The 25715-nt window shown below is 36.5% G+C and overlaps 1 protein-coding gene across 6 annotated transcripts in view; it reads left to right on the top strand.

Annotated features, from left to right (window-relative positions):
• LOC150109601 (uncharacterized) overlaps positions 1–25715 on the top strand; it is a 426121-nt gene that overhangs the window by 390824 nt on the left and 9582 nt on the right. For all 6 annotated transcript variants that reach the window (XM_090413762.1, XM_090413780.1, XM_090413753.1 and 3 more), the window contains 2 exons: positions 5977–8175; positions 24976–25123. In XM_090413762.1, coding sequence (XP_090269888.1) covers positions 5977–8175; positions 24976–25123 — 2347 coding nt within the window. The remainder of the gene's footprint in view (positions 1–5976; positions 8176–24975; positions 25124–25715) is intronic.

The following is a 25715-nucleotide window of genomic DNA, read 5'->3' as shown; positions in this document are numbered from 1 at the left end:
TTTTTAGACCACCCACACATAACCTCCAGAACATTTTTTTATTTTGCAGCTCATGTGCTTTATGATACTACTCATCCATCTAACTCCTACCTGATTTTCTCTTCTGACCTTGGGTATACAGTCTGATATTGCAATGTGAACATCCTTCCCTTGCAGATTTATGATCTTTTGCATGGGAGTGTGAACCTCTTGCAGTGAGGCTTTTGACTCATTGGAGGTCTGATATTAATAATAGTAATAAGAAGAAACTACATGGTAGAGAAGTTGGCAATGTATGTCAAAGGCTATCAGAAGATGATATATCTGTCTGAATCTCCAGAGTCAGGAAAAGAAATCATGTGGGAGTTAAATTGATGACTAACAGTCTAAAGGAGGAAATATATACATACAGTAAAACCCCGTTTTTACGTTCCCGCAATTTACGTTTTCCTGCCATTTACGTCATTTTTCGTTGGTCCCATCTTAAGGCCTATTCTTATGATATATTGTTTTCCCGCCATTAACAATTTGATGTAGTTTGCGTTTTTTTCTCAGGTAGAAATACTGATTTTCGAATCTATTTCTGCAGAAATATGCGCATTTCTGTTCCCAGATGGCGTTGCTTTGGGCTGTAGTTTCGTTTCCGCCATCACGGTGACTTGCACGCTTGCAGCAGTAATGTAGTGATGAGCGATACTGTGATTTTTCAATCACAGTATGAATTGATATTGCAGAATTTCTGCTACGTAATTTAGCATGTGAGAGTTGCTTTCAAGTTGTGGTGGTGATTATCCATGTTAGTAACATGGAGAAAAAAGACAGAAAATGTATTTCGGTAGAAGAAAATATGGCAATTCTGCGACATGTGGATTGGCATACCGGAACACGTGTGCATTTAGCAAAAGTTCTTGCACTCTCCGTGTCCACTTTGAACACGATAATAAAAAACAGGTCACCTCAATGCAAAGCAATGTGGCGCTATGTCAAAAAAAAAAAAAAAAAACGGAAAGCAAAAAAAAAATCAACAATTAAAGATTTTTTTAAATAGATAAATATAAGTAATTGTAAATTCATTTATTTTCAGTTATTAAATTTCATAATCGAGTATGTAGACTCACATACTAGCAGTAAGTCATCTTTCAGCCTTTTTTAAAATTTTTTTTACATTTCCTGATATTTACACTTTCCTGCTTTTTACACTTTTTTCCATCAGTCCCGTGAAAAGTGTAAAAAAGGGGTTTTACTGTATATATAAAAAAAGTGTTATGGGACTGATATCTTTGGTAAACACTAACATGTAAGGATAAGAAGTGGTATAAAGAGCTGGCTAGAAAAATAATAACTATGGTGAGAAAGGCAAAATTGAATTATGAAAGAAATCGGCTGAACAAGCCAATGAAAATCCAAGAGAAAGAAAACATCAGATGATGCACCCTGTTGTTTAACTTGTTTATAAACGATATATCAGTCCACATGATATATCGTTAACTGAGGATCTTCAGTTATTTGCTGACAAAGTTGGAGAGAATTATAAGTAGCACTTCTGATGTACATATAATGTGAACGGATATAATGAATTATAGATTTAATGCTAAAAAAAGATACAAACCATGCTATTCTCTATACAGGACCATAGAGAATAGCATGGTTTGCATCTTTTTTTTAGCAATCTGTTCACATTATATGTAATAGAAGTGAGAGCACAGCTGAATAAGGGAAATGGATATACCACAATACTTCTGGATTTTACTAAAGCATTTGTTAGGATTGCACATATGATATTTTTATAGAAACTTAAAGGGATAGGTGTGCAAAATAGACTTAGAACATGCATAAAAGAATTATTGAATGACAGATATCAGAAAGTGATGTATTGAGATGCTGCATCTAAGAGAAGGAGGGTGACTAGGTCTAGAGCTAATAATAATAATCTTATTATTAACTCCAGATCTCCATGCAGTCAAAAGACTTATCATGGAAGGTACACACACTCTTACATGCAAAACTCATCAAATGGTGCTTTTAAACTGATTCAGTGTATCCACATTCACCACACTGTCAGGCAATGCATTTCACTCACCAACCACTCTCCATGCGAAGAACCTGCTCCTCATGCTCTTCCTCACATCTTCCTTATAGAGTTTCCCTTGTTCTACCCCCCCTCCTCCCCCGTTCTATGAAAAATTTCTTCCACATTAACCTGGTAACAACTTACAAATTAAACACAATCACATTCTCTCTCGTCCTGCTTCTATTCATGAGGCTTTGTAAATTGCATTTCCTTAATCTGTCTTCATATCCCAGATTTCAAAGACCAGTTACCACCTTAGGTTAGTCTTCTCAAGAAGATTTACTTAAGTACCTGATCTAATATATCTAATATACCCTTTCTAATATATCACCATGAAAACCAGGGAACCAAATCTATGCACAGTAATCCCTATGGGACCTGATCAAGGCATTCTATAATACAACCATAACCTCTTTATTTCTGCATGTTCAAGTCCTCTTCATCATTGGCATAATCTGACGTGATGATTTCACAACTTGGGCAGTGTGACTTGTGAACTTTATCTACCACCACACCCTGGTCTTTTTTCTCTCCTCAACCTCCAAAATTTCCCAACCAAGTTGTTGCCTTACCAACTTTCAGAACCTTACACTTTATAGCATTGACTTACTTACTGGAGACTTGAAAAGTCTCACTTCCACATTCACTTTACTAACATCTGTATTATTATTAACATAAAATAATATAAACATTTATATTATTAACATAAACATAAATGATGCCTGCCATCACTTGCAGTCTTCCCGACCAGACATCTTATTTCTGATAGAAACCTATATCTCAGCTAAATCTACTATTGTCCATTTCCAGTGTCCAAACTACATGCTTCACAATTCTTTTCACTACAAGGATGGCACCTATGCCTTTGTGAAATCTCTCAGAGAATGACTTGGAATCCCCTTCTTTTGACCTGCTCTGGCTCAAGATTTCCTTGCCCCATTTAGTAACTTTTATTTGTTGCATTTACCATCTCTAAACACTAATAGCCACTCAGATCTCTTCAGGTCTGATCTCTCAATGCACACGTGGTCGGAAGCATTGGAAATGTCAAAGGTGAGAGCACAAGTTTCTCCAAACTTTCCAGGATTATCAGGGATTCATCTGAGTAGATGTACAATTTGTGTTAGATTATTACTTATAGCAGAGACTTCTGTTTCTCATCCTGCGTAGTCAGTAATGTTGGAGTAGGAGAAGAACCAGTTGGAATTGTGGACGTTGAGATTGCCCATGAAGATGACTACACTATTTGGATAACTGGATTGCAGGTGGAGTCATCTTCATGGGCGATCTCAACGTCCACGATTCCAACTGTTTCCCCTACTCCAAGCAGGATGAGTAACAGAAGTCATTTGCTGTAAGTAATGATCTAACACAAACTGTACATCTACCCACTTGAATACCTGATAATCCTGGAAAGGTTCTGAGAAACTTGTGATCTCACTCTTGAGATTCCCAGTGCTTTTGACCATGTGTGGCATTGAGGCCTACTAAACAAATTGCCACCCTCTGTAATTGAGTAGCCAGCTTTCTCTCTGATTGTTGTTTGCGAGTTATGGTAGATGGTTCCCTCTCCACCAATGCTGGAGTGTCTCAAGGCTCTTTGTCATCTCACCTACTCTCTTTCTCCTGTACATAAATGATCAACTCACAATAACTACAAATACCACTCACAGCTTACTTACTAGCAAGTACTCTCCACTCATCCTACTCATTTTGACAAACCGTACAGTACTCTTACATTCCAGGCTACACAATCTACAACTATTGTTTTGAACATTGATCTATATACCATCTTCCAATGGAGGTCAGGACAACCTTGTTATGTTCACTGCCACCAAAACACAGTCTTGCCTTTTCTCGCACAAAAGAGATCCCAGATCACCTACTTGTACCAGCAGTAATGCATAAATCACCAGACTGTTCACATGCTTGGGGTGGGTGGTGCACCTAAAACTTCCCTTAAAATCCTTGATTCCATCCATAGGCATGCTGAATAGATGATCCCTCTCTTACAAACTCACTTCAGCCCCTATCTCCATATGCACAGTGTTTCAGCACTGTGTTTTCTTATCCATGGTCACTGCTCCTGTGAATTCACAACCATTATTCCTCTACTTTTTGTTGCACCTGTTAATACAAGAACTGCAGACGCACTGAACCTGCTTCTATCCATCCTCTTTTATTCTGTCCACCTCTTTCCTCTGGAACAGTCTTCCTCAAGAAGTATTTCCAGACAACTACAACCCTTCAAAAAAAAAAAAAAAAAAAAAAAAAAAAAACCTTCAAGCTCAGGCCTCTACTACATCCCACATGTACCACTAATGTACTTATAGGTTCCTTGACCTGCCATGTATGGGATCACAATATTAAAAAAAAAAATAATGATAATAAAACGTAATAGTATGACAGTGGTTATCACACTGGTATTGAAAATCATGTGCCAGTCTTTCACAAGCATGCATGCTGGGTGAACAGAGATGTTATGAATGATTAGTTACTTAAGATCATTCATTGCTCCATTTTCGTATACTTCTATTTTATCATTGTCCTTTCACTATATCATATCTTATTCCTCATATTATTTTATTCTATTTAGTTTATGGCAGTCATCCATCTATCAAACTATTCCATTGTGTCTAATGGATGAAGATGAATAGAAGATGAAATTGCCCATTTGTTTTGTATTATATACCTCAAGTCTGGTGGATAGAAGATGGACACCCCTTTGTCTTCTGTTCACTACACTCTGCAGTTTGCATGTCCTCAGTCTATTCTCATAAGCAACATTGTACAGTCCTGATATAATTTTTTATTATCTGCTTCTGCAGTTTTCCAAGGTCACGACATCCTCTTCAAACCCAGTGACCAGATTTGAGCCCAGTAATCCAAATGTTATCTGATCAGGACTTTATGCAGTGGAATCACCATTATTTTATCTCTGCTAGCATTGTCCTTTTCAGTATTGCAGAAATCCTCTTGGTTACTATCACCATCTTTGCAATATATCCCTAAACTTCAAATTTCTGTCAGCTGTCATTCCAAAAACCCTTGTATCCTCCACTTCCTCTAGTATGGTTCTACCAATAGAATATGCCCCCCCCCCCAATTGGTGGATCCCAAATTTAATGACTTCTTTAATGCAACTTTCATTTAGTTTCCTTAAAACCGATATCCTCATTCATTTGTCAACCTGTACAGGTTATTCAAATCTTCCTGAAGAGCTACAGTGTCATCGCTATTACTAATAACCCCTTCTAAGCTTCACATTATCTGCAAGCAACTGAATTTATCTCTACAATCTCTGAACTTTGCACATCAAAGTTAAACAGCATAGGTCCCAGTATACTGAGTCCTGTGAATTCCCACATATGACTTTCCTTTTTCCTTGATATTGCTTTCCAGTTTTGCCTGAAGATAATGAATAGGGCTTGTGAACTATGTGGATGTCCAAGCACAGTCTCTATTCATAGTGCAAATTTAGCATATTTCACATGTATTTAAATTGATTAATTCATCACACTTGTAACAAAGATATAACATGATACATGTATAAAATAAAATACTTTTTTTTCCCTTGTCAATTTCTTATGGCCTTTTATTGCACCATGAACTTTTTCAAGTCACTTCAGGTCTCCAATATGCAGGGTATCAGAATTATTTATCTAGCCCTTACTTAATCATGCATGGTACTACTGTACTATAAGTTTATGCCCTTTCACAGGTGGGATTTACATTAAAAAAGAAAAATATACATGGTGTTTATAAAGTTAAGTACATGCTTCTTTATTATAGTTATAAAGCATGAACAATAATAGTGCATGTTCTTTTTAATATAGGTGTGATTTCAATTGAAAGTTTTGTTTGTACAACCAAATTTAGCATGCTGTGCTCATCCTGTATTCCTGTGGATTTTTCTTTTTTAATAGAATGGCTATGCGTATGATGAGGATGAAGTGGGAAACTGGAGTTTTCATGTATCTGCAGAAGAAGTGGGACCTTCTGGCACTGAAGTCCATTGGGAAAGTCAGTGGAGTGTTTCAGGAGATGATCGATTAGATAAATCCTACTCTTGTCAGCTTGAAAGGATTCAAGAACATAGTATGGAAGATGACTATCAGGATGACTTTTGGAGTCACTCAGTATGGAACTCTGTAATTTCCAAAGAACCTGCACCCACCTTGCCTCAAGAAGATAAAGTGAAAAATATTAGCAATAATAGAGATAATTCCACTGTCAGTATAGAAAAAAAGAATGAATCTGAACTTATAAGCAGAAATATGGATGAATCCTCTGAAAGATGTATATCGACTATGACGTGGACACCTTCACATTCAGATAACACTTCAGTTAATGAAAGAGTATCTCCAGTAGGAGAAGAAGTGGAAGCACTTTTGCAAGACTGGAGCGATATCAGCAGTAGGCAAGATTCTTGTTTTGATGTTTCTGAAACAACAACAGAAGCTGAAACATCTGTTAATCTTCCCCAGAGTAATGTAGAATCAGAAGAGAAAAACACTGCAAATAATTTGCAGCCAGAAGCTACAGAATTTAATAGGGACTTTTACAGGTTATGTGTAGTTGGTTCTACTCGGAGTTTAAGTGCTTCTGAATCAGGTAGTCATATAGACACAGAACATCCTTCCATGCATACACAGGTTGCTTTGGTTACTAATATGAATGAAATCCATCAACAATGTAATCTAGAAAAAGATGAGGGAGAAGAAAGTCAGAAAGATGAAATAGATTTGTCTATTTCAGTAAAAAGGGAGGAAGAAACAAGGACCAAATCACCTGCCACAAAAGAAAGTCATAACACAGAAACGGAAGAGGTACAAAATGGAGTGAAAGCAAACTCAGCTATTAAAACTAAAATGGAAACCACTGTGATAACATCTTGCTCAATATTAAATGATAACCATCATATTGATGAACCTTGGAATGATTCAACTTTTGAAAATCTTCAGAAGAATGAAGTAGTAGTAGTAGTAGCTGAATTGGACTTGAAAGATAAAGAACAAATGAGCATGGCAAGTCCAGCTGCTGAGAAAGCACATGATAAAGCAGAAATAGAAGTAAATATTTCTTCAGAAAAATTTTGTAAGAAGAATGGATTAAATAGCAGCCAGCCTTCAGAAGTTAAATATGCATCTGAATATGTGCTGCAAGTAGAAAAATTTGCTAAAAATAACAGTTATGCATCACCAATATCTGTGCTCAGCAATACATCAAAAGAAATAAAGAATTTTCCTTCTGAACAAACAGAGATGATAAAACACCGAAAAATGCCTCCAAAAATCCCTCCAAAAAGAAATAAAATGAAAACAGCAGTTGTAATTTTACCTACAGGACCCTCTTTGGGAAGGTCTGCTAAAGCAACCAGTAGTTATGTTGCAGTGGAGAGCAAGCGATCCCCAACTGAAAAAACTAAAATTCCTGTAAGAAATCCAAGTCCAGAGAAAAGGACACGGAGTTCCAGAAGTCATGTCAAGTCTCGAACACACACAGAACTGGATGTTCGAAGAATTAGGGATGAGAAAAAGCACTCTGCAAGTAGAAAAAGTTCAAATGCTAAGAAAAGTAGTAGTCGTAGATCTGTCAAACTGGATACTCAGAAAATAAATGAGAATAGGCTTCAAAATAACAATGATAATAATTTATTGCAAAATGTTAAAGAAGCTGTTAAAGTTATCAGGTCTGTTAATGAGGAGGATAGGCTAAAGAAAGATTCAACAAAACATTCAGGTGCAAAAAAAATTGCTCTTGAAAAGATGGAGAAAACTCATAAATTAGATGATTTGGCAGGGAAATCTGAGAAAGAAGATTTAATAGCAGAGCTTGAGCATCATTTGGCCATAGATTCGTGTAATATGACAGTTGCAGACAAAATTCAAGAACTAAATGCTCTTATTGCCAGAAATGAAACTGAGAGAATGCCTATTTCACTATTTACTAGAGATAATAAAATTCCCAGTCATGAAAATAAAGATTTTCATGACTCATCTTTAGAGAGAAGGCATAACATTCAAAAAAGAGAAAAGGCATTAACAAAAGACTCAGGCATCAAAGAAGGTTGTGGCACTTCTTGGGTTCATGTGGAAGCTGATATTGATTTGAGTGATCCCAAGGTAAAACACTTTAATTTCTGACTAGTATATATGTGTGTATATGTATATATATATATATATATTTATATTATTCCTTGATGGATTTGTAATTTCAGTTATGGATTCTTATTCTGGGGCAATCTTCTCTACTTCTTCCTTAGTGCTTTGACAGTGGATCGTCTCAGTTGGAGAATGCCAGCTAATAACACTGATTATCTGTTTATCTCTGATTCCTGTGATGTGCCCTGTAAATGTTATCTTATTATTGTATATTGTTTTTATTACTTCCTGATTTATCTATACTTTGTGGGAACTGATTCACTTAAATTGTATATTCTCCTTTCCATTACACATTGGGTTGTGATTAAACTTCATTATTCTTTCAATGTTGTATTCCGTGTGTGTGTGTGTGTGTGTGTGTGTGTGTGTGTGTGTGTGTGTGTGTGTGTGTGTGTGTGTGTGTGTGTGTAAATATATATATATATATATATATATATATATACTCAATTCGGCTTGGGAATGAACGAGAGAGGCTCTTTTCTGTTCCAAAAATATGGTGACCAAAACGAGGAGGTATTAATTTGCTTCATTGACTTCAAGAAAGCATTTGACAGTGTCCAACATACTATAAAATGATTGAATTATTAAAAAGAATTGGATTAGATGGTAAAGACATCAAGATCATTGAAAACTTATATTGGAACCAAAAGGCATCTGTTCAAGTTGATGACATTATTACAGACTCCATTAACAGCAAACGAGGAGTAAGGCAAAGATGTGTGCTGTCGCCTCTTCTCTTTAACATATACTCAGAAGCCATATTTCAAAAAATCTTAAAAGGAAGAGAGGAAGGGATTAATGTAAATGGTGAAATCACCAATAACATCTGATATGCTGATGACACAGCTCTCCTGGCTGATAATATTCAGGATCTTCAAAATCTTCTGGAACTAGTGAAGGAAGAGAGTGAAAAAATGGGATTAAGAATAAATATCACCAAAACTAAATTCATGGTTGTAAGCAAAAAACCAATTCTTGATTCAACACTTTCTTTAAATGGGAAACAAATAGAAAGAGTGACAAAATTTAAATATCTCAGATGCTAGTTCAATGAAGAAATGGCAAGAAAAAAATTTCTCCCGATGAAATCAGCACTGTGTAACCGCAATTTAAATTTAGAGATTAGAGTACACATATTTAAATGCTGTGTATGGTCTGTACCGCTATACAGTGCAGAAACTTGGACCTTGAAGACAACATAGATTTAAAAAAAAACAAAAAAACTTTAAAGTTTTTGAAATGTGGTTATACAGACGAATATTAAAAATTCCATGGACAGCAAAAATTTCCAATCGAGAAGTACGGGAACAAATAAGGAAATCACATGAACTTTTAGATACCATAAAAAGATGAAAAACTGCATATATTGGTCACCTACTTCATAATGAAAAATATAAGCTATTTTAATTGATTATAAAAGGGAAGATAAATGGAAGAAGAGAACAAGGAAGATGAAAAAATCTTGGCTGGCAGACAGTGGACTGGCACAAACTCTGAGGGACTGTTCACAGTGGCTGAAGATTGGTTAAAAATTTGCCACTGACCTCCAATAGTAGATGACACTCAAAGAAGAAACACACACAGGGTGTGCTGAAAAGTTGTGATAATCACAATGAAGGAATCAAGGTAGAATCACGTAACTTGCACATTTTTCTACATATTTCCCACAAAGTGTTATACACTTGTTACAACGCTGCTGCATCATTTGCAATCCTCTGAGATAAAAAGTCTTTCCCTTGTTGCACAAACCAGTATTCAGCTGCAGATATGACTTCATCATCTGTGGTAAACTTTGTTTCTTTAAATTAGGAATAGGAAATAGTCAGATGGGGCCAGGTCTGGCGAATAGGGTGGGTAAGGTAGACATTGAAAGCCCAAGTTGTGTATTGTCTGTTGGGTTTCATGAGTAGTGTGAGGGTGGGTTGTCCTGCAAAAGCAACATGCTCTGCTCAGAGTCCCATGATGTTTTCCCCTCAGTACCTCCTTCAGTTACTTCAGAGCTGTTGAATAAACTGCTGCTGTAACAGTTTCACCTTTTTTTGAGGTACTTGGTAAGGATTACACCATCTATATCCCAAAAGACAATGGCAGGAACCTTCAATGCTGACTTAGCTTTGGAATGTCTTTAGCCATGGAGAACCTTTGTGTCTCCACTCCATTGACTGTTGTTTGGTCTCTGGGTCAAAGTGATGAAGCCATGTTTTTATCAACAGTCACAATACAAGCTAAAAATTTTGCACCTAATTTTTCAAAATGACCCAAAATCGCTTCAGATGAGAGCACGCATTCTCTATTTTGGTCGGCATTCAAACATTTGGGGACCCACTTTGCTGAGAGCTTCTACATGTCCAGATGTTGGTGGATAATGACCCTAACTCATTCCCTAGATATCCTTAGCGTCTTTGCAATATTTTTGGCTATCATCAGTGATCATCGCAAATAATAAATATACTGTCTGGCCACAGATGCAAGACCCCCCCCCCTGACACTTTTGCGCATGGCAGAAGGGTAATCAATGCATTTCGTGGGATGGGTGTTTATAATTACGTCATAAAATTAGTTTTTCTTTTATGGAAATTCTAGTTTTTAAAGTGGTAATATTTTGTTTGTATAACAATTGGAAAATTTTATGTATAAAGCACGTGATTTCGTGTGTTTGTGATGAATTCATACATTGCCTTATTCCTTTCTCCTCTTCAACATGAATTGACTCTTCTTGGCACTGTTCCAGCTAGGGTTCTCACAACTGTGGGTGTACAATATGTGTGTGATAGCAAGTACATGGATCTGTAGTTATTAATATTCTCTGTGTTGTCTTTTTTGGGGGGAAGTACAGTACTTGCTGTTTTTCATTCTCTGGCTGTTTTGCCTTGCTGTATCCATGTGAATCTTCTTGCCAGGACATTGAGAATCACATCTACTTTGTTATGTTTCTTCCGATTTTATGTTGTGAGTTCCTGAAACTTATCTTTTTTTCATGCATTGCTAAACTACAAATGATGCCTGATGTAAAAACATTAGACACCAAGTGCTGGAGGTTTTATTTTCGTTTAGATAAAATTTGATTATTATAGAATGTTTTGTTGTTCATTTTATTCCTGTTTGTGTGTTTTTGGATGATTTCAGCCATGAAAGCAGGATCATTTGCCTTAGTGTAGAGTGTCAGTTTTTAATATCAGTCTTGAGTGCAACTATAGTGCCTACTGCTGTCTGTAGTCAGGGATTAGGAGAGAAGAAACCTATTAATATTCTTGAACAGGCTAGATGTTTTAGTCATTGGGAAAATTTGTAAGATGGCTGTTCCAGAGTATAGAGATAGATGGATGAAACAGGAAGAAAAGAAGCAAAACCCCCATCAGAACTGCCCTCTTCTAAACATCATCATGAATTATTAGGAAGTTTTTGATTAGAATGGTATTAAGCAGATATAATAGCAGCGACATCTTCCAGGAGTTTGATTCCTTTTCCTCTCCCTTGTCATTTATTGAAAAATTTCTTCTGTATCACTTTATCTTAATCCCCTTTCTTGCTCTCTTCTGTCCGTCACCTAAACTTTATGACCCATATTTTCAATCTGAAATTCTACAGCCCTGTGGAATTTCTGCAGAGAATCTCAAGGCAAGCGACAAGATGATGATATCATCATAAGAACCATAGATACAGTTACTATTCAGTGGAAGGATGTCATTTACATATAGAAGAAAAGGCTGTGCAATAAAATAGAACCTCGAAGAACTTCTGAATTGAGAAGAATGCAGATATATATATATATATATAGAAATAGAGAGAGAGAGAGAGATCTTAGATCTTTCTACGGCAATATGCGATGATTGGCTATAGAGAGAGAGAGAGAGAACTCGGGAAGAGTGTGGAAGGTAAACTAAAGGATGGCAACTTCAATGCTGGGCCCAACAAAATTCTTTATATTTAATTAGTCTTCCTTAATTTTTTTCCCTTAGTAGTTTAGAAATTAGTTTGCATTATAGGCAATCATTGCCTGTGTCTTTAAGTCTTCCTTCTAAGTAGCAGTTACAGCATTGTATTGAGAGGGTTTTAGTTAACTCTAGGTCCAGTTCTGTGTCACCTTGTGGGCACAAATCCATTTCTTTGACACCATTTCTAAACCCTGTCTATTTGAATGTATTTCAAATATATTCTTGTATTTACTAAAATAAAGAGCCAGAAGGCTTCACTTTGGTGATGCAAAATTATATAAATTAAGTGGATTATTAAATCCAAATCATATCAAAGCCGAATACAGAAACTATAAACGTTTCGTGCGAAAATTGACCAGAGCGTGCAGAATACAATATACCACCATACTATGAGTTGCCCTAGCCGAACCTTATAAGAAGCATGAACACCTTCTACCTAATCCACTTAATTTATATAATTTTGCATCACCAAAGTGAAGCCTTCTGGCTCTTTATTTTAATGAATACTTTATACACTAACTGAGAGTTCACTTAGGGAAAATACATCTCTCTCTCTCTCTGTCGCTTCGAGTTCCTTAGTACTGAGAGTTTTTGCTCTCTTAGGTTTCTGCCTGGTCTCTGATGAAAACCAATGAGTTAGAAACAGCTGTCAGATCAGTGAAACCTTATCAAAATGGACCAATAGGAGGCAAATATACTGGCGCTTTGAGCGTTTATGCTTCCTATAAGGTTCGGCTAAGGCAACTCGTAGTATTGCAGCGAGTGTATTCCTGCAAGCTCTCTGGCCAATTTTTGCATGAAACTTTTATAGTTTCTGTATTCGGCTTTGATATGATGTTGGATTTAATATCCACTTAATTTATATTCTTGTATTTTATTTATTTTGAGAGTTTCTCTTACGAGGCAATGAGCTGCACATATATCTCAGTGTTTTTCTAATGACTTCAACTGTTAATAGCCAGTAAGAATATACTCTACAATAGTTGATTTTTCACTTACCACTAAATGATTGCAATGTCCACCTTTTACCAAAACTTAAAAATTGTTCATGTATAATGTTTTAGCTTTGATCAGATCTATCATCCAACTAACTATTCAGTTCCTTTGCTATATCCTGTGACCTATGGTTCAGTGGATTTTTTCCCATTTGTACCATTTACTAACTTTAGCATCAAAATTGCCACATATATGCTTATGTTTCAATAATTCCTGCTGTGTGTATGTGTAGGTTCACCTCTTTCCAATGTAGTGAGATTGTTGGAAGATGTCATAAAAAAGATTTGGAATCAGTTGTTCCAGTATATTATTATTATTACAGGCTACTCCAAGGAGTCCTTAGACTCATTGAGGGAGGCCCTAAACATCATGTCAAGAACTATCCAACATTTTCACAGTATCTATCATACTTTGTTTTTAACTCATTCACAGTCATGGCACCCACAACAGACTCTAGCAACCTATTCTACTCATTCACATTCACCACTCTCAAGCAAAAAACCTAGTTCTAATACCCTTGCTAATTACACTGTTACTCAGTTTCCATAGATGGCCCCTAGTTCTCCCACCACCACCAAACCTGTTCTGAAAAATTTCCTCTGAATTAATCTTGTAAAAACCCCTCAGCAGTTTGTATGTCTCAATCATATCACCCCTTTTCCACCTATCAACCAGTTTCTGTAACCCACAAATCTTCAACCTGTTCTAGACCTGCTACCATCTTGGTCACTCACCTCTGGATCCTCCTCACCACCAAGAAACTATAGCGCCCAGATCTGCGTGCAGTAGTCAAGATGGAGTCTTATAGTCTGACAACAGAAGGGAGAGTTCTCATTGGCAGACTGCCAAGAAGAGTCAATTCATGTTGAAGGGGAGAAAGAAATAAGGCGATGAACGAATTGGTCAACAACATGTGAAATCATGTTGTAGACCAATTCGTTCTTGTATAACAGTTGGAAAACAGTTCGCAGAACTGTTTTCCAACTGTTATACAAGCAAAATAGTTACCACTTTAAAAACTACAATGATCATAAAAGAGAAGTTAATTTTCTGATGTTTAATAATAAACAACTCATCTCACAATACAGATTGATTACCTTATTATCAGAATGGATTCTCCTTCTATTGACATGCACAGAAGTGTCGAAGGATCTCATATCTGTGGACGTACTATATCAAGGTTCAATAAAGAGGAACAATAACCTGCTTGTCTCTGCTCATCAAAGTATTCTTCAGTAACCATAATCTGAATTGCTTTAGCCACTTTTGCTATGTGCCCCCCCTAAACTTTAACTCCCTATCCACTAACACTCCCAAGTTTCTGGCTTCTTTAATTTCCTGGAAAACAGTTCTGCGAATGTGGTATACAGCTAGTAATCTTTTCACCCCAAAATGCATAACCTTACACTTTGCCACATTAAACTGACATTCATTCTCCTTTGCCCTATCTGCCAATCTATTCAAATCATCCTTCAAAATTTTGACATCATCTGTATTAACTATTGCTCTACCCAACTTTGCATCATTGGCAAATAACTGAACAGTTTTTCTCAGATCCTTTCCTGTATCGTTAATGTACATATTAAAAAGTAGTGGTTCTAGAACAGAACCCTGTGGCACACCACTAGTCACAGGCCTTCTTTTGGACTCTACTCCTGAATAAACTACTCTCTGATAGCTCTCTATCAACTACTCTCCTATCCATCTTACCAACCCTATATCCATCCTCATGTGCTTCAGTTTACTGATTAGAATTCCATGTGGTATCCTGTGAAAGGTCTTTGCAAGTCCAACAGTATCACTGTAAACCCTTTACTTTTATCCAACTCAGCTGTCACTGTATTATAAAACATGAGCAAGTTACTGAGGCATGACCCACCCTTCACAAAATCATGCTCACCCCCCCCCCATACAGTATCCCATTTCCATCCACCCATTCCTGTATTTTGCTCTTGACCAACTTCTCCAATATTCCTTAAACAACTCCTGATGTGCTGATCAATCAGTAATTTACTACAACAGTCTTGGAGCCTCCTTTATGCAATGAAACTATTTCCCCCCCTCTTTCCATCCCCTTCAGGACTAACCCAGAGCTGAGACTTAGATTAAACAATATGGTCAAGGACACTGACAATTCTCTCACTGCTTCACATAAAACTTGAACTGGATCCAATCCCAAAGCTGTATTCACATTAAGGTTCTGTAATATGCTATGCACCTCAATTTCATTTACCTCAGTTCCCATATAAGCCTTTGACACTCTCATTCCTGCAATATAGGTAGAGTCTCTGCTACTAATGGCTCAAGCAAAAAGTTAAGCAAGTTTGAGCATGGTTAGTAGTTGGAAGGGTGTACGCATGCTGTTGGCACACTCTCCGTCGATCAGTCTCAGAGCACTCCCTGGAGGTGTCACATAATAATAATAATAATAATATCACCACCTGGATGATATACTCTTGCAAAGTGTTCACTTAGTAATTCTACTATTTCGACTGATTCAGTTACCTACTTACCATCAGCATTCAATAAAATCATTTTGCCATATACATTCTTTCTTTTACTTGCAGCATATCTAGAGAACTGTTTGATATGCTTAACTTTAGCCTGCATTGCTAACTTCCTATCATACTCTTCTTTTGCCATTCTTACCACACTAGTTACCCTTCTGGCCAGTGCCTTATACTGTTCATGTGCCCTGGTGACCTTTCTCCTTAAATTCCCTCCACAATTGTTTCTTTTTTTGCAGCTCCAGCTTAATGATGATCTGCATCCATTTAACTTATCCATTTACTTATACATCTATTTACTCTCCTGACTCCATGTATATAATTACCTCCCTCAAACACTCCTTTACCACTTCCCATGCACTGTCAACATCCAACCCTTGCAGTTTTACATGCCATGACACTGATCCAAGCAATCTCCTAAGCTTGTCAATACTTATCAGCCTTGTAATTCCACATATACTCTGTCTTAACTGAAAATTTCACACATTTAGCCACCTCCCATGTCAAAACTATATGATCACTTTCACCAGTTGGTGGCAACATGGTCATATTCGTTATAGACAAATTCTCAGATGCAATTACTAGATCGAGCACTCTTGAACCCCTAGTATATTCCATCACATATTGTTTCAGGTAATTATCCCTTAGTAATTGCATAAATTCCATTTCTTTCCTCTCATGTGTCCTCTCCTCCTTCCAGTCTATCGTCCCATAGTTGAAATCCCCCATAATAATTACCTGTCCTCCACTTATGGTGGAGGTGTCCTGCACATATTCTGAACTTCATTCTTGTTTTGCGTATTGCTAGGATGTTGATTTAATGTTACATCATTTTCATCACCACCATCATCATTTCCTGATATGTACTCTCTATGAGCATACTGGATACCATGCTAGTACTGCACTATTACATTATTACATGCTTTGCTGTCAGTTTCTTTCAGAGAGATTAATCTGTTATTTATCAGGTTTCCACTATTCCTTTAGGTCTTTCTCTTAACATCAAGCATCTCTCTCTCTCTTTTTTTTTTTCTTTCTTACTTCTTTCATTCTGTTTAATTAACCATATCACCATATTAGTAGATTGGCGGCAGTTTACTACATTGGTGGAACCGTGCTCCAGGAAATTGATGAGGCACGAGATTTAGGAGTGTTGGTGGATAAGGAATTGAAATTTAGGGGACACATTGCAAAAGTGGCCAAATCAGCTCATCAAATCACTTGGTTGCTGAAGAATATGTTGACAAGCAGGTTATTGTTCCTCTGTGTTGAGCCTTGATAAGACCCCATCTCGACTACTGTGTTCAGATTTGGTCACCTAGGTTTCTTCTTGATGGGGAGGAGGTGGAGAGGATCCAGAGGCGAGTGACCAAGATGATAGCAGGTCTGTGGAATGAACCGTATGAGAACAGGTTGAGGATTTGTGGGTTGCAAAAATTGGTTGATAGGTGGAGGAGGGGAGATATGATTGAGACATTCAAATTACTGAAGGGTTTCTATAAAATTAATTCAGAAGATATTTTTGAGAACAGGGCTGGTTGTGGGAGGACTAGGGGACATCCATGGAAACTGGGCAAAAGTTTGGTTAGTAAAGGTGTTAGAGCTGGGTTCTTTACTTTTAGAGTAGTGAATGAGTGGAATGCGCTCCCTGAGTCTGTGGTGGATGCTGTGACAGTGAATGAGTTTAAGGCGAGGTATGATAGATACTGTATGAATGTCGAATAGTTGTGATGAATATGATTTGGGGCCTCCCTCGATGAGTCTAATGACTCCCTGGAGTTGCCCGTAATAATAGTAATAATAATAATATTACCTCTACTCATACATTTGTGAATGCTTATTATGTCAAGTTCTTTTATAATACTTAATTTTAATATTATTCTACTCCTGATGCCATTAGTTCATTCCCTTTCCTTCTGAACTCTCATATGTGGTTTCCAGTCTTTTATCAATTTTTACTTCAGACCAAAATTTCAGATTTAGAAATTGAAATTGATCTGAACATACATAGCAAATTACATCATATGTGACTCTTAAGCACCCCATGGACATGGGGTGCTTAAGGGTCAAAGCTGTATAACTGAGAGGAGACCTCCACATAACCTTTAAAAGAATGCAGACAACCGACCAGGGCTTCTGACCTAACGTCCAATCCTCGCCTTCTCGTGGTGCACCCTGTTAGGCATATACTTGGATACCGAACAAACAAGGATGCGCTGGCAATTTGGGATTTAGCCGACTAAATTGTATTCTTATTGGTTTAAACCAAAATACAAAATGATGGTACAACATGACAGAATTTCATGCCGGATGGGGCGTCGCCCGGTTAAACAAGGTTTTGCCAGGGAACCAGGGCAAACAGCAAAACGTCAGCTACTGGAAGAAATCTGAAAACACACCCCAACTCAACATCACTAGAGTTAAAGATCGGTATTAACAACATAAGAAGCCTGAATGGCAAAGAAATGGAGCTAGCTGAGGAATTAGATAAGTACCAGATCGACATAATAGGAATGGCTGAAACAAAAAAGACAAAAACTGGTAAGATCTTTCTGACAAATAAATACAAAATGTGATATTTAGGTAATGACAATCAATGAAAAAAAAAAAGAGCAGCCATAGTATTTGACACAAAAAAAATGGCTAATCTTCTTGAATGGCAGGCGGTCTCAAGTAGAGTGATGTGGACAAATATGAGATTAGGGAACTAGACAATGAGACTTTTTTGTGCCTATGGTCCCACAGAAGGTTCTACTAAGGTAGAAGTGGAGGAATTTTTTGATACTTTAGAGAAAGCAACTGACACAATGAAAGAGGAAAAGTTGGTCCTTGTTGAAGATCTAAATAGCAGAGTAAGAAATGATTGTCAGACATACAAAAATATTTTGGGAAAATTTGGAGAAAAGAGCAAAGCTAATAATAATGGCAAATACCTGTTGGATTTCTGCTCAGGACATGGACTGGTTATTACTAACACCATGTTCCAACATAAAAATGTACACAAATTCACATGGAGTGAAGAGGACAAGGAATAAGAAAAGTCTCATTGACTATGTTATTGTCGATAGTGATGTTTTCTCTGGTGCAGGACACTACAGTGTACAGAGAATTTGAAATTGGAAGTGATCACTATTTAGTCCTTGAGCAGGATAAAATTGAATTTCATTTTGAAAAGAAAAACATGTAAGAAAGTTTTAAAGCGAATAAAAGTTGAGCAGCTCTCAGATGTGAACTGTAAACTAAAATACACAAAGATTATTGAAGAAAAAATGAAAGAGTTTGAGAACAGGAACCAAATCTTGGAGATTAGTGGCAAGCCTTGAAGAAAACCCTGATTGATTCAGCCAGAGAGGCATGTAATGAGGTTGTCTGCAAGGATAGAAAAATCAGAATTCCATGGTGGACACATGAAGTTAAAGAGGCAGTGAAGGAAAAGAAGAAAGCATATCAAAAGTTCCTGGCAAATAAGTCAGTTTGTGCTCTTAGAGAATACAGAGACAAATGTAAGAAAGCTAAACACTGTGTAAAACTGGCTAAACAAAAGTCATGGGAAGACTTTGGTAAGAACATAGAAAATAAATATCACGAAGGTGGCAAGATATTCTGGAAGTTGTTGAAGAAGCTCAGAAATGGAGGAAAATGTGTTCTCAAAGGAATTAGAGATGATAAAGGTGATATGAAAACTGGAGAAAAAGATATCCTTGAAGTATGAAGTAATTATTTCAAAAAATTGCTAAATGAAACAAGCAGTGATAGCACAGTGGTAAAAAACACTCAACAGGCATACATATCCATACTTGAAGTAGTAAAAGCATAATTAAAGGCTTGAAATGTGGAAAGTCAGCAGGAAGATGATATTCGACCAGAAATGCTGAAGTATGGAGGTATAAAAGTCCTACAGTGTCTGCACTGCATAGTTCAGAAGGCCTGGACAGAGGGACGAATTCATGATGATTGGAGTAGAGTGTTCATAGAGCGCCCATATATAAAAAGGGAAATGAAACTGAATGTGAGAATTACAGAGGTATTTCCCTACTGAATGTTCCTGGCAAGATCTACGCAAGCATACTTGAGAAACGGTTGAGAAGAATTGTGGTAGAAAAGCTTGCTGAAGAACAAGCTGGATTCAGGCCAAATAGAGGCTGTCAGGATCAGATCTTCACTTTACGACAAATAGTTGAGAAAGCATGAGAATATAACAAAGATGTGTATTTAAGTTTTGTAGATCTGGAAAAGGCATATTACAAGGTGCCAAGAGAGAAGCTATTCAATACATCACAGTTATATGGTGTCAATGGGGCATTATATCAAGCAATGCTTAGTCTCTATATGAGTTGTAAGTTAGCAGTTAGAATTGAAGGAAGTACAGGATGATGTTGAAAGTTTAAAGTGTTGGTATCTTGCTCCACCTTTGCAAGGAGTTGCGCAGTGTTGTACCACTTTACCCCAGTCCTGAAGATACTTTCAGGTGCAAACTTTGTTTGCACACACTTGGATAATGGATTAAACTAAATTTATTACAGGATGATGGTTTAATGTTAAATCTGGTGTCAGACAAGGATGTACATTATCCCCTCTGTTATTCATTATCTATATGGATCACATTATAAAGGAAAGTGGTATTAAACCTGATATCAAAATTAGAGATATTAATGTCAGCTCTTTGCTTTATGCAGAAGATGTTATACTTCTAAATAAATCCGCTACCAGTCTTCAAGATTCCCTGACTAAATTGAAAAACTGTTGTAATAGATATGGTGTGAAGGTCAGCAATAAGAAGACAATGAAAATAGGCAGAATCAATGAAAATGTCAACTGTGTATAGAACAAGTAAAGCATTTCAGCTACTTATGCACGATTTTTAGTGAAGATGGTAAATTAAATATGGAAATAGACAACAGAATCAACAAAGCTGATATAGTAGGAAGTCAATTGAATAAATTCATATGGAATAAGAGAGAAATTAGTCGGAACACTAAATTAACTGTAAATAAGACAGTGTTTTAAACCAGATTTAACTTGTGGATCTGAGAGCTGGGTCAGAAGTAAAACATTTGACCAAAGACTAGAGACTGCAGATATGAGAGTCCTTAGAAAGATTAGGGGCACGAACAGATGGAATCAATGGCAATATATTAAAAATGAGGATATTAGGAAAGAACTTGACATTGTCAACATCCAGGAATGCATTAGCAGAGCTAATTTCAGGTGGTATGGTCATTTAAACAGAATGGGCGAGGAAAGATTAGCAAAAGAGATGTTCTCTGCTAGGTTGGCAGAAAAACGACCCAGAGGAAGACCAAGATATAGGTGGATTGATACATTAAATAGTGCCTTAGACCAGTGCTTCCCAAACTTCTGGATGTCAGGGCCCCCTTAGCAAAAATTAAAATATTTCACAGCCCCCCCCCCCCCCAAAAAAAAATCGTAATAGAGAGATATATTATTATAATATTTATTGTATGTATATTCAATACAAAACATACACAGCGAATATTGAAAAAATCAAGTGCAAATATTACATTTTTTGCCTCTTACCGTTTGGTTCTGAAGATGATGCGGGCTGTTCTGGTAAAATATGAAATACTGTCCTCTTTTTTTTTTTTTTTTTTTTTTTTGAGTGTTTCTGTTGCTTCTGATTGTTCGCAGGAATTTTTTTTTTTTTTTTTATCAGCCACTTATCTATCTCAAGGTTAAATTTTTTAACGTGGAATGGATCAAATAATAGCACCACTTACCGATACTAGCACACCACAGACTGACAACATGAAATTAGTGAATATTACCTGAATAAGGGAATCCCCGGACCAGGAACATTTTTCTCTTTTGTGACTTTTCTCCCTTTAAGGTAATTAAGCCTAACGCGAAACAGACAGCAAAGGCAGGTTATTAAAACGTGCATATGATTGGTGTGGTATTAACAAACGATCGTGCAACTGAAAGATAAAAGCATAGCTGACAATTGAGTTGAAATGCTAATTCTCTCTTCAACCGAATTCCAAATGTGAAACTGCCATAACATTCATTATATATATATATATATATATATATATATTACTTAGTTTTAACACGTTCGGTTGAATTTTATTGCTGCCTTGGGAAACCGAATTCACATACATCTAATTAATAACAATAGTTTTTAGTTAGATGCTGTGTTTTGCCCATTAAACATATGGTTTTTTTTCAGTCTATACAGCATAGTTTTTGTATGACGGGACATGTGATTCATTAATTAGTGTGTTTTTATCCCAGTTGTCTCTAATTGCACTATTTGTTGAGAAATATATTACACAGACTCCTCATACCTTATTCACTGGCATAATAAAAGACTTGTTTTTATTGCCTCTGCAGTTATAGTGGCTGTTAGGGAGGGGTGTTGTTTACCACTGCAAGCGAGTTACTATCTCCCCACATGAACTTGTTTAAGCTTTTTTTCATGTGTGAAGTATATGCAAAACTTTTATTGGTAACAGAAAACTAGCTTTGATGACAGTGATAATATAAAACGAGTTTTGATATGTATATAAAGTCAGTATCAACAGTCCCTGATTACGGACACGTGATGAAAGGGACAGGAAGGTTTGGAGCTTCCCTGGAGAGCATTCGAAGTAAATACAATTAACCACTGCTTTGAAATGAAACATATGAATAAACAATATTTACTAATATTCATTAAGCGCCGAAATACGCAGGAAGCAAAGTTTGTGAACCAACACCAATGTGAGAATTTTTCCATTAAAATATAAAAAATAACAAAAAAGAAATAATAAAAGTTAAATATGTTTCTTTTAAAATAAAAAAATCTACTTAGTCTTAAAACATTTTAAATTTGTTTTCATTATTTCACGGCCCCCCCTCAACAAAATCTATGGCCCCCCAAGGGGGCCGCGGCCCACAGTTTGGGAAGCGCTGCCTTAGACAATAGAAATGTAAGATCTGATAATGTTGGAGTCTTGATATGTAACAGACTGATTTGGAGGAAAATTGTAGATAGGGAGTTAGTAATGATGTGAATTTTTCATTTAGTACTATCATATCTTGTAAACTCTTGAGGGTACATGGCAGGAATTTGATGATGATGTGTCCATCCATTCATTAGCAGCTTAGTATTTCAGCTTGTACTCCAAACTAGTTATCTCTGCAACTGCTTATGCTCATCAGCATGAATAGTGCTGATAGATTGGTCCACTGATGCATTGTATACTCCTGGTTGGGTGGTTTCGGGCTAATTTCTCTTCTTGTGCATACCTTTTTTTTTTTTTCAATTAGTACCCTACTATACCAGCTTTGCTTATTCTGTTATATGTTTAGTTTGTCAAATTTTGCGTAAATAGCTGATATGTTTACATGTTTCTATTTTGATTGTTTGTCATCTTTCTATGGCTGATTTTTATATCAAATTTGATGATTTTGCACTTGCATCTACAACTGGTTTTGTCCTTGTGCTGCCATTTTACATTAGTCAAAGAGCATTTCTCTGTACTTCAAAGTTCTGGAATGTTTACTGAGCTCTGTTTATTACATCAAGTCAGGATCAGTTGTATGATCTAAGCTTGTATATGTTATACATGCATGCATGAGTCATATGCAGTAGCATTTATATAGAGGTGTGAGTAGGTTATTATTTTAGCAAACTCATATTAAACAGTCATTATGATTAATAGTACTACCAGATTATAAATGCTATTATTATAAATGTTTACCTGAGCTCTTGGAAGTTTTTTCACTTGGTTAGACTATAAATTATATATTTAGTTTAATCCTTTATCCAAGTATAAAGAAACAAAGTTTGTTCCTGAAGTATCTTCATGACTGGGGCAACTAGTGGTAAAGGTAGTATAAGTTCTCATTATACATGTCCACAAGGGGATGTGCTTTGTATTATAGGAAATAGTAAGGCAAGTGATAACTTATACCATCTTTACCACAAGTTGCCTTAGTCATGAAGATACTTCAGGAACAAACTTTGTTTGCTTACACTTGAATAAAGAATTAAACCAAATATATAATTTATAGTCTAACCAAGTGAAAAAACTTTCAACAAACTCTAATCCAGAGTAATTTAATAATAAGGTGTGACACCTTTTGGCAACTCGTATCGGTAAATATGACTTCTCCGTTACTTTCACCTTGGTATCACCACCACCACTGGGTCTGGCTCCCACTGATGAGACCTCAATAAAGGTCGAAACCGGTCTAGGTAGTGGCCTTTCCTTTAATGCATAGCATTATACATGTCTGCAAGGAGATGTGCTTTACATTATAGGAGATACTTCACAAGTGATGAAAACTTATACCACCTTTACCACGAGTTACCCCAGTCCTGAAGATACTTAAGGCGCAAACTTTGTTTGCTTACACTTTTGGAAACGATAGCCATAAAATGTGACGAAAACTCAATAAACGTCCACCGACCCTACATAATCTCCGAGGAACCTCTATGACATAAAAATTAGGTCATGACTCCGACCAATAGTAGACAACACAAGTACACCAAAGACAGAAACTCCTAGCCAACATGACATAGCCTCCACTTCCCCCACGAGTTCTGAAGATGATGCCTGTCGAAACAGCTCAAACCCCGTTACTTCTTCCCGACTTTTTCCCTTAAATCCCTCCTCTTCCACAAAAAATAATTTCTATCCTCAGATCCTTCTCTCAACCTCCCAAACACTCTTTACCCACCCTGAATAATATTATAATACATAAAAAAAAAATTTAAAAAAACGGGGATTTTTTCAGATAATTTCTTCCACTTTCCTAAACCCCCACCCTTCCTTTAACAGCAGATGAAGGCACATCACCAGAATAAGGAGACAGGAAACAACATCCAAAATGGTATGTCCAAATTTTCTTCCTATGTCATTCTTCGTATATTAGTTTTGTAACACTTCAGTAATGCCCTAAGTTTTGGGTCAAGTGCCAGTGACATTGTGAAAAAAGGGGCACTCCTAAATGAAAGTAGGCTATATTAGCCATTAAAATAATAGTTTATTTTTTTATTTTAGAGGAGTTACATGGAATTTTCTAGAAATAATACCTATATTATAGTTTCCTTTTCATAATCTGATTTTGTCTTCCTTGCTATGATAATCACCAACATGCTTGTTCTTTGTTCTGTTCATAAACTTGCTGATTACCTCTCTGTTTACATTCCCTTCACTTTTCTTTCTTTCTTTTTTTTTTTTCATCTTCTGTTTAATGGTTCTACACGTTTTATTTATTTATTTTTTTACTATGATTTATTTTGGATGAAAATCTTGAATGAAATATGTGGTTTTTATCAGAGTTGTTTGGATTTCATAATTCGTTTTTATTTCCAGGCCCGTGCAAATCTCTTGGACTCCATGATGGCAAGCAGCAGTAGTAGTAGTAGCAGCAGTGAAGATGAAGGAGAGGATGAAGTGTTAGAACATAAATATCACCAACGGCTTCATGCCTTGCATCGTTTTCGTCGCCACCGAAAAAGAGGTAACCTTCTTCTTTTAGCTGATCATTTTATGAAACAGTTCATTAAGAACATAAATTTTATTTATTTATTTTTCTCTTCATGATTTTAATCTCCTGAAAGGAAATTAGTAACTAGTTTAGAACTTGTTGAATCTAATGGATAGTTTGTTGGAATTATGTAGCTTAGTTTATTTGAATTTAGTATCCCTTTTAACCTAGATAATTTAATCTTTTCATTCACCCATTTCACACCTATCTTGTTTAACCTTCTAACCTTTGGAATACATTTAGACATTGAATCTGCTAGATAGTGCTTGAATATCACTGAAGCAGCATTGATCTCCTTTCTATCCTACTCTTCATTCTATGTTACAGCTCCAAGCTGTCTCCTGAGCTTCTCATAGTCACCAGCCTTGTAGTTCCACATATACGCTTTCCTCACAGAAGTCCTCATGTGGCTGGCAATCAACCTGATAATCACTGCATGGTCACTCTTACCAACTGGAGGGAGATTTGAAATTTATAATAATGAAACCTTCTCTCTGGAGAAGTTTTCAGATCCAAGACCCTCAATCCTTGTGTACCCTGTGTTACATACTGCCTGAGGTAGTTG

This window comes from Typopeltis vanoorti, chromosome 2 (genome assembly GCF_054136105.1).
Source record: "Typopeltis vanoorti isolate ZY-2024b chromosome 2, IOZ_Tvanoo_1.0, whole genome shotgun sequence".
In the NCBI taxonomy this organism is placed as follows: Eukaryota; Metazoa; Arthropoda; class Arachnida; order Uropygi; family Thelyphonidae; genus Typopeltis; species Typopeltis vanoorti.
This window is presented reverse-complemented; position numbering and strand designations above follow the sequence as displayed.